The sequence below is a fragment of the Cottoperca gobio genome, chromosome 3 (assembly GCF_900634415.1).
Source record: "Cottoperca gobio chromosome 3, fCotGob3.1, whole genome shotgun sequence".
Taxonomy (NCBI): domain Eukaryota; kingdom Metazoa; phylum Chordata; class Actinopteri; order Perciformes; family Bovichtidae; genus Cottoperca; species Cottoperca gobio.
Genome location: NC_041357.1, coordinates 23,510,613 through 23,520,833, shown reverse-complemented (window position 1 = coordinate 23,520,833; position 10,221 = coordinate 23,510,613). Strand labels below are relative to the sequence as shown.

The window sequence follows — 10,221 nt, the reverse complement described above, 5'->3', positions numbered from 1 at the left end:
CCAGTCATACATTTATTTTGAAACCAATAGAGAGGACGACAATACAATGAGATTTTCGACAGACAAATACACGTTTTTTGATGTCATGTTGCCAAAATCCATTCATTTGAATCCATTTTAAAATATTATTGAGAACCAGAAGTTAATCCCTGGATGGCAGCAGTGCTCCCAATTTAGCTGGTCACACAATTTACAACAGTTACACAACAACAACAACAAAAAGCAGCAAGTTGTCCAGGTGAAATTTGAATTTGTTTAATAAATCTACAGAGTAATAGAAGGAATCACCTCAAAAAGCATTATAAGTGAATACAAAAGTCATGTAATCAACACAAATAAAAAAACATAACGTAAGAAACTTAAATAATAATAATGAGCAGCACAGATGACTGTGTTCGTGGGTGGGAGGACTGAGGGATCACGCAGTGATAAACTGGTGAGGCTCCTTGATGTCAGGTTGACAAGAAGTTGTTGGTGAATCCATTTGTATCTGAAGTAACACTTGACGCCGGTCTGCCGCTCTCACAGACCATCACACGACAATTGGTATTCCAAATTATGAGAGAAATACCTTTAATGTTTCTTATACTCATGTGAAGTTACAGCTCCATCTTCTGCCTGGCTGTGATGAGGGCGGCTCCCTTCCCGCTGCCGCCCTCCGATGGCAGGAAGGTGACATTACACCGAGGAGACAACACTTTAGCAGTCTCTTGGAGGACTCCAGAGAAACTACAAACAGCAGCAGCAGAAGGAATAAACCATTTAGTTTTTATAAAGTCATTTGAAGTTTAAAGTTTAAAATATATATTACATTAAACTGAATGCTTTCTAAAGTATTTGTTGTGCCTGTAGCACACCATAACTACAACAAATAAAGACAACTCACTGTGGATGCTGTTTGTAGAGTGTCCCGTCCACCCCTACAGTGATGTTCAGATGGTCCACTCCTCGGTTCTCTCTGATCTTATCGACCACGGCCGCCATTCCTGCCCCACACAGCTGCGCTGCACGATGTGACACTGCTCCACACACCTGCATAACAATGAAAACCCTTTATTGCAACACTTACCACAGTTTGCTCAGGGAAGTGTGTCAACATATAAACTCTTAACCTCACTCTGGCATTTGAGAGAAAGTGGAGACAAGAAATAGGCCAAAGGGTTGCAGAGTAATGATATTTTACATCTAAATGCTTACTTTTAACCATTGTTAACAAGGTACACTGGCTCAGCAGGCTTAAGTCTGACTTATTAAAGACCTCTTCCTGTTAGGGCGGGACAAATTACACCTTAACATTCTTATTGGTAGATGAAAATGTGACCTAATAAATTCCCATCAAAGCTCTGGCCCACCTTCAACCAGAGCAATCACCAACAAAACATCAAAACATTCACATCACACAATTGCTTCAAATATCTGTTTGTCCTGCACAGCCGTCGGTTACAGTATAAGCAAACATTATGTCCTTAAAATGGCATTTTACTTAAAGAACTCACAGGTATAAAAGTTGGCTAAAAGTCTGACATTGTACTGAAACATCTGTCCCTGTACAAACATGACTTTATACCTCTTTGACGATGATGCTGTCATCACAGGTGCTGTCGAGCCCCAGCTGTTGGAGAATAGATCTGACCTGCAGTAGAGCCAGGCGGTCACTAGGGGAAGACAACAGTTACACACATTACAGTAAAATACACACTTACATTCTCCCCTGGCGTGTGTGGTAAAATGGAGAAATCATTTGCAGATTTAAAAAGGCATCATTGAATAGGTTGAAAACTTTTATTCTGTGCATTTGGAAATGATCTGAAAGAGATATGCATACATTTGTACATGCAGTCTTGCATGCAAACACAAACATACTGTAGTATATACAAACACACACAGTTTCTCCTACCTCTCTATTTGTGACAGGTATTTGGTCTGGAATATTCCGGGTGTTTTTAAAGCTTCTGTGACATGTCCTCTGAACAGCAAGCCTCCTCTGGTTAAATCCAATAATACCTGTCGAACAACTTCTCCTAAATGCATCCCACTGGTCAGCTTTTCAAACCTGCTCACTCACAAAGACATAGATCATGTGTCAGATCCACAAAGAACATGTGACCTGCTCAAGTTGCGAATCAGCTCAAATAGATCTGAAAATGTATAGAATGACTGGAGCAGGAGACACAAACATGTGTGGTGCATCAAAGCAGTGGAGGAATGTAAAGTACAGTTACTCAAGTGCTGTACTTCAATAATTAGTCCAATAATATATGATTGAAACGGGCAAATCTGCACAATAACTACTTTTACTTTTGGTGCTTTAAGTATATTTTGATGTTAATACTTTTGTATTTTTATTTAAGTAACATTTTGAATGCACAACTTTACTTGTAATAGAGTATTTATACACTGTGGCATTACTACTTTTACTGAATTCAAAGATCTGAATACCTTTTCCACCAATTAATAAAAGTATACAAGTAATATGTGGCCTAAACACATGATTAACATAAACTTTCAAAAAGTATGTCCCCATATACTGTATATGCAAAGAAACACAGATAAATTACTGTGTTCAAATCCACACACACACACACACACACACACACACACACACACACACACACACACACACACACACACACACACACACACACACACACACACACACACACACACACCTTTGTTTTCCGGGGTTCAGTGAGTTTCGGTCGACTTCGATGTCATAAAGTGTGATGAAGTCTTCCAGAGCGCCATCGTCACCCAGACCTCCCCACTCTGTGTTTATGCACATCTTTGGTGTCTTAGCATCCCCCTCCACTCTCTCTCTTTCTGTCCCATCATCCTGCAGGGAGCAGAAACAAATGAGGGGTTAAATATATATTGATCATCATCCAAAGATTCATTTAAAAACCGCCACAGCTCACTGACAAACTACACACAGAGTATTTTATTAGACTTCTTCTACCTTTCCCTCCTCTCCCTCAGACATCTCTTCTTCTTCTTCTTTCTTCTGCTCAGTCTTCTCAATGTTCTTCAGCTCCTCCATGTAACAAACATTAGTGCCCGTTCCTGTGAAACACATTCACAGATTTATACAGAACACAGTGGTGGACAGTAACTAAGTACATTTACTCAAGTACTTGTATTTCCATTTGCTGCTACTTTGTACTTCTACTCTACTACAATTCAGAAGCATATACTGTACTTTTTACTGAACTACATTCATCTGACTTAAGATAAAACTTTATTGATCCCTTGTTGAAATACAAAAGCTACTCGGCAGTATATATAGTAATACAAAAAAAATATATAGGCTATATAATTGATATTAATGGGCCGTACGGGCCGTATGCAACACAGTATTTCTACACTGCAGTATTACTACATTTACTTCCTCCTCCACGGATAAAACATGACATTAACAATAAAGGAATAATACAGAATATGTACTGCACATAAAACTCCGTAGCTTATTTAGAGGCACAACTCCAGTGTGCTGAGCAACACACACAAACATGCAATGTTATTATAGTCACTGACAACAACCCAAAATGTCATCACTTGTAAATGTAAACACTCTGAAGGTCACATACCAGCAATCAGTCCGATTTCACACTGCGGGTCTTCATACGCACAGCTCATCATCGTCCCCACTGTGTCATTCACGACCGCTACTATGTCCACGTCAAAATCCTATAAACATGCATGTGTGTACACACAAACACACACGTGCAGTACATAAAAAGAACAAGAATTGAATACATCACTTAACATCCAAGACAATGTGCTCTTTGGTGGGGGAGACAGAAGACGGCTGTTTGTGCTGCTACGCGAGGGTTTGTTAACTCAGCATTTTACAGGCTCTTTGCTTGTACATGTGCGACGTAAACAAACACATAGGGAAGATTATGGCATCACCTCATTTGACAAAACGCAGATCATCATAATAAAACTGGTTGCTCTGTAGACTTAAATGAAGGGTGTGTCGGGTGCTCTCGAAAAACAGGGAAAACACAGGATACACATGAAGGTGATATCAGAACAAGTAATGAGGAAGGAGATATTAAAAAGCCTTTATTGTTGTGGCTAAATAAAAATAAAAAAGCCAACATATTTTGCCGGCCCTGCATCGCCTTCCTGTTGATCTATTCTGTTTGACTCACGTTGCGTCTCTTGATGGCTTCCCTCAGCATGCTGACTACATCATGTCCTTCACAGTCTGTGGCCTTGAAGCCTTTGGTCCAGTTCACCAATGTGCCCTATAGGAACATACAAAGGTTGGAACAGGTTACAAACTTTGATCATTTGGTTGCTATTCCTATAAAAAAAAAAAACCACACCATGTCCAGACTCACTCTGTCAATAGCTGTCTGCTCGCAGGGGAAAGAGAAGGTGAAGCCTGCAGGAAGACGAGCGTTCTTCATCCCCATGTAGTCCAGGAAGTCACTTACACACTGTGCTATATGATCAAACAACTAGAGACAGACAAGTGGAAGCACAAATTCATTTTCAAGCCCTGGTTTCATGTAATCTGTAAGTCCTTCTGTGGATCATTCAGTAATAACACTAAAGCAATATATCCTACCTCTTCTCCACTTCCCTGCTTTATCTCCAGCGGTATGGTGTAGATCTTGTGGTGAAGTTGTGAGTTCTGTTGCAGACCTTTTTTAAAGTTCACCAGCAGCGCTCTGAAGTTTGTTCCTCCCAGACCCAAGGCGAGGTACTTTCCGTGCTCTGGAGGAAAAACAACAATTATCTTACAGATGATCTGTTTTTATATGATTCAGTTAAATGTATTCAACTTTGAAGCAACTTCTAATTGTTTTATTGTGTGATTAATTGTAGTTTCTGACCCGTGCCATCAGGTGTACTGTACACAAAAGAAGGCAGCATCTTGATAGCAGAAGGGCCTTTGCTCTTCAGCCCTGCTTCCAGCCCCGCCCTCATCCTCGTCTTCACCAACTGCAGCTGCTCTTGGCTCAGTCTGAAGGGCGACAGCGTCTCATCCACCTGCGACGCACGTAAGCGATAGTGTATCATACCAGCAGTGTTGGGGAGTAGTATATGTAATTAGCAGTTTAAACACAACTTTTATTTCGATTCTAAATGTGTACACTTGTAAAGACACAAACTACACACAGTCCAGAAACACACACACCGCATCCTAACCTTTCGCCTTCGTGATGCCAGTCGTTGGGCGACTGCTGTTACCAGAGCAGCTCCTTTGCTGCTGCCGCTGTCTGAGAGGACAAACCTGACATCGCACTCAGGAAGCAGCCGCCGCACTACTTCATGGAGACGATTAGGATATCTGAAATGAATGTTTAACCTCTATTGATAATCTGGAGCAGCGACAACAACATTATTTCACCATACTATTACTATATTACAGAAGGCTGCGAGAACAGTTCCACATTAGGCTTATTCAACCTAATTACATTAATTTAGAAACAAATGTGGTTTTACAGGTCGTAACAATGTGATGATAATTCAAGGTATCTGCTATTAGAATGGGACTAGCAAGGAGGATAATAGATGTGCATATGATTTAGCTTTTTGGTAAACATTTCCATTAAAACCTACCGTGGATGCGTCTTGTACACAGTCCCGTCCACTCCTACAGTGATCCTTAACGTCCTCAAATTCCGGTTTTGCTTAATTCGAGTCAAGATGGCAGCCAGTCCTGCAGCCACCAGATTTGAGGACCGGAAGGACACTATGGTGCTGACATGTTGGACAGCCACACAGTCGTCAGATGTAGGGGTCAAATCAAGATCCACGAGAATGTTTCTGGTGTTCTTCAGACCATCTTTGTATCTGAAATAGACATGACTGGTGTCACTTGCTTTTACACAGAGGAAGTGTGAAAGACGGACAGATCGACAACTTACTCCTCCATGGCTGCTACATGTGCAGTGGTTATCTTCCCTTTCGTCCTCAGGGCATCAGACACATGTCCATCAAAAAGTAGTCCGAGTTTTGCCATCTTTAAAACAACCAGCCGCACTAACTCGCCCAGATACAGCCCACTGACCATCTTCTCTAGGCTACAATTAGGAAATCAGAAACAGAAGGGTTTAAGGTTGATATTGTGCCGTAACGTGTCACATGATGAGACAAAGCCGGACGATGCCCTCACATTTGTTTTCCAGGGTTGTTGGAGGCTGCGTCCACATCCCTGTCAAACTCAGTGATATAATCATTCAGAGCCCCGTCGTCTCCGAAGGCTCCCCACTCAGTGTTCACACACATCCTGCCCTCGTCTCCCTCCACCAGGTCAACGTGACGCAGCTCCTCCATGTAGCACGCATTGGTGCCCGTACCTAAACACACAAACACACGCTTATTAATACAAGTCAAAGAAACATTTTCTATCTTTAAATAATCACGAGCAACTGGACTTTGTTTTTAAAAACTATATTGATCCCTTGGTAAATTCACAAGCTACCGGCAGTATAGTAAAATATAAAGCTTCACCTTCACCAGATGCAACTTTAAAGTGATTTTAGTGGTTATAATGCAATAATATAATGTATATAATTATGAAATGGGTCATTCTGCATAATGAGTACTTTGATTTTAGTACTTGAAGCATATTTTGATGCTAATACTTTTGTGCTCTAACTTAAGTAAAGTTTTGAATGCAGTACTTTTACTACACTGTGGTACTGATCTGAGTACTTTGTCCACCTCTGGTTGAAACTAATCCAACCTTATAAATCTCAATCTTTAACTAACTTTACTCTGTCGTCCAAAAACGTCCACTCAAAAAGTTCAAAATGATGCACAGAGTACGAAACAATCACTCCCTCACACACATGCATTAACACAGAACCACTAGAGGGAGCAGCAGTACAACATACACAGCAACGCTTTGAAACAGTACATGCACAGAGAGCGTAAAGAAGACGAATCTGACACAAAGATAAAGACTAAACACTAAAATGGATGTTTATCTGACGCACACACGCACACATCTGAAGATCTCTACTCCTGAGATGAATGTACTCACCAACGATGAGTCCTACTTCACAGTGCTGGTCATCAAAGCCGCAGGTCATCATGGTTGCTACGGTGTCGTTAACCATGGCTAACACCTCTACATCCATACCCTGCAGCGTGAATTACAGAGTATAAGGATGACGTAACATCAGACGCAGTATCTTGTATAGTGAAGGAAGTGTTTCAGAGGTGCAGCTCGCACAGGTTATGTAAAGTCGAGTCAAGTTGAGTCCCCCCCTAAAGATACTGCAGTCTAATAATGTTTTGTTGAACTATTTATCTAAAGTATGACATTTAATTACATTTGTGTTATAAATATTGACATTCAGTGAAATGTCTCTCTTTTATTATTTAAACTGAAAACATCAAATGAACACAAGTCGAGTCGTCAAGTCATCGAAACGACTCGAGTCCACATCTCTGGCTCTAAGTTGATGAAAAGTGTGTATGATAATCAGAAGAATGAGCTCCTCATTAATCGTCATGTCTCAGTACATGTACTGGCCTGCCTGATAAATATGAAACAGGTCATATACAGGTAGTAGCTTGTGCATACTGTAGTGAATGCAGGCGTCCTACCCCCGTTCTGTCAATAGCCCCTCTGAGGGCCTGGACCACATCTTTACCCTGAAGGCCTCGAGCCCGGCAGTTTTTACTCCAGTTTAACAATAATCCCTACAAAGAAAGAGAGAAAATAATAAGAAAATAGTCAAAAAGTAACATATACTGCAGGCGCAGGTCATGAAAAGCAGATGCATGTAGTGTGTCATTACCTGATTCAAGGCGGACTGTTCACAGGGGAAAGAGAAAGTGAAGGCCAGAGGATGTTTCTTCTCCAAACTGATGTTCTTCTCATGCAGGAAGTCCTTCAGAGACTCTGACACATGGTCGAATAGCTGCAGACAGAGATGGAGAGAAGACAGGAAGAAAGTCAAGAAGGCTGAAAGTGTTCCGTGTGTTTGGCCTCAAGAAGTCCACCTCGCCTTGTTTCTCTCCTTCTTACCTCTGTTCCTCTCCCAGTGAGTAGCTCCTCAGGTATGGGGTAGGTGTTCTCCTCCATCTCCACTCCTCCCTTCCTAATCCCAGTGCCCTCTCTCACTTTAACTTGGAGCACCTTAAACCTGGAGCCTCCAAGATCCAACGCCAGAAACTGTCCGTTCTCTGCAGGAGTGGAGAAGAGAGGCAAACATGATCCGTATTGCACTGTACATCCGTGTCTTCAGAATACATCGACCTACACAACAGCCTGAAAAAGTGTGACCATAATGGGAGTTACCTGATCCATCAGGAGTGGAGCGCACGTGTGTTGGCAGCATCTTCACCGCTGCTGCGGCGTTGCTTTCCGCTGAAAGCCCCTTCTTCATTTCTGCCTGGAAACAAGCCGAGATGTCACTTAACTGGTCGTCGTGGAGACGCATGGCATAGAGAAACCTGTCCACCTGAAATGAAAAGAAAGACAAGAAAGAGGAAACGCTCAGCAAACAGAAGTGAAGAGAAATGAGGCGCACTAAAGACAGAAACATTGGGGTACATTCACATCATAGTTGTGAAGATCTGGACTTTATGAGAACTTATTTATTATCAGCAAATGAAGGTTTGCTTGTGTCGTATGTCACCAGGTTTGTTGCATCATGTGCTAAACTCTTAATGCTTTTATCAAAAGCTCAAAGGTCATTTTGTTGTTTACAGTAACTTAACCCAGGATGTGGCACATGACAGTAGATAGGACACAAAGGACTTAGTGGGATGGTTGGAAATAAAAGTGTTAAAAAACCCTGTAAACTGTGGGGTCATGTTTAAGGGGCAATGCGCCCGGCTGCGTGTCACACTGTATTTGCGTTTGAGTGTGAATGTGCCGTGTTCCTTATGGGGAGTGTCAATATTTTGTCCCTGAGAGTGTGTGTGTGAGTGTGTGTGTTGATCCCATCTGCACAGAGACAGGAGCAGTGACACTGCCAGCTAGGGGAAAGATGTTAATGATTGCTCAAGAGAAACGAATGGTAACACAGTAACTCTGATCATCTTGTGACAGCACTGACTATCACCAACTAATCAATTGGTAAAGAAAATTGCAGGAGTGTTTGCAAATCTGCAAAAACACAAATATCAGGATGTTTCATATTTTAATTTTTTAAATCCTTTCACTATAATAAATCCTGCCAGAATTTCGCACACTGAATTATGAAGCAGAACATTAGAGCAATAAGTGAGACGTGCACATTTAACATGTTGAAATATCAAGTCTAGTAAATCTTTTTGTTGAACTTATGAATTGTCAGTTAAAGTAAGGTCATTAATACCTTTTTGCATGGGAATTTAGCAAATTTGGTAAATCACAAATGGACTATTTTTAAAGAAAATTGTCAGTTTGAATATATTACAGCAATCTTTGTCAATCTCGTCAGAATACCTCGTCTGTAGCACGAGAGTCGTCTTTTTATTTTTAGTTGAAGTTGAGAAGCAGATCTTACCTTCTTTGTGGGGTCCTCCTGGAGTTTAGAGAAGAAGGAGCAAACAAGGTGAACCACAAACATCTTGATGTGCCACACACACACACACACACACACCACCTTGGTTCGTTATTGAGTCTGTGTTTCTCTGTCAGTGCACAATGCACCTGCACACACTCCAATGAAATGATGAAGGAAATCACGTTCAGTGTGTGCACAAAGTAAAATACAGTCTGTTGCTTCTCCCTCCTGGCAGTCTTGTTTTGTTCTCACTGACTTCAGTCCACTGAGCAGAGACCAACCTCCACTTTGAATCAATGATTAACAACAAGCCAAACCCCATGATCACATTATGTCCTCCAATCTCTCCGTTTTACCGCCAGTCCTGTCTTCTTCTGCAGAGAACTCGAAACACCAAAATATTAGCAAGGACTCAGCAAAGGTCATGGAAATGAGTAAGATTCATTTTAACTCAGACCCATAACTATGTTTTGTTTTTTTAACGTTATCCATTAACTTAACGATACCACTAACACCATAAACTGTATATTTTTGGAATTTTAAGGATGTACACAAGCACTTGAAGGAATAACAAGCAGCAGCTCAACTCCTTGAACTCCTGCTGTGCAGCCAAACATTGCACAAACTCACAAAACATTATTTTACATTCTCGTGTAGATCCCCAAGTCTCCAAAGATACGAAACAGAAACGACTGGATGTTGTGAAAACGTGTATAAAATGGTGCACAACACCTTATGGTGGAATGGTGCAGACATT

General features: G+C 41.2%; 1 protein-coding gene across 1 annotated transcript; it reads right to left on the bottom strand.

The window, feature by feature from the left end:
• Positions 1 to 10,119, bottom strand: LOC115026145 (putative hexokinase HKDC1). Its single transcript, XM_029458793.1, has 21 exons — positions 9,465 to 10,119; positions 8,270 to 8,432; positions 7,997 to 8,154; positions 7,767 to 7,889; positions 7,573 to 7,668; positions 7,004 to 7,103; positions 6,131 to 6,314; positions 5,883 to 6,038; positions 5,575 to 5,808; positions 5,161 to 5,302; positions 4,845 to 5,001; positions 4,577 to 4,725; positions 4,347 to 4,466; positions 4,155 to 4,250; positions 3,585 to 3,684; positions 2,957 to 3,060; positions 2,670 to 2,833; positions 1,898 to 2,053; positions 1,568 to 1,655; positions 887 to 1,032; positions 1 to 729 (listed from the first exon to the last, which is right to left on the bottom strand). Exons 1-21 carry the CDS (start codon positions 9,525 to 9,527, stop codon positions 600 to 602), a joined length of 2,829 nt encoding a protein of 942 aa, XP_029314653.1. The 5' UTR covers positions 9,528 to 10,119; the 3' UTR covers positions 1 to 599.
• Positions 10,120 to 10,221: the final 102 nt, after the last annotated feature.

Excerpts from the sequence above, each read along its gene's own strand:
- LOC115026145 (XM_029458793.1), bottom strand. The coding sequence starts at position 9,527 with ATGTTTGTGGTTCACCTTGTTTGCTCCTTCTTCTCTAAACTCCAGGAG. Across the intron at positions 8,155-8,269 it reads CTCCACTCCTGATGGATCAG|AGAACGGACAGTTTCTGGCG; the intron begins GTAACTCCCATT and ends CCACTCCTGCAG. Across the intron at positions 7,669-7,766 it reads AACAGTCCGCCTTGAATCAG|GGATTATTGTTAAACTGGAG; the intron begins GTAATGACACAC and ends CTTTCTTTGTAG.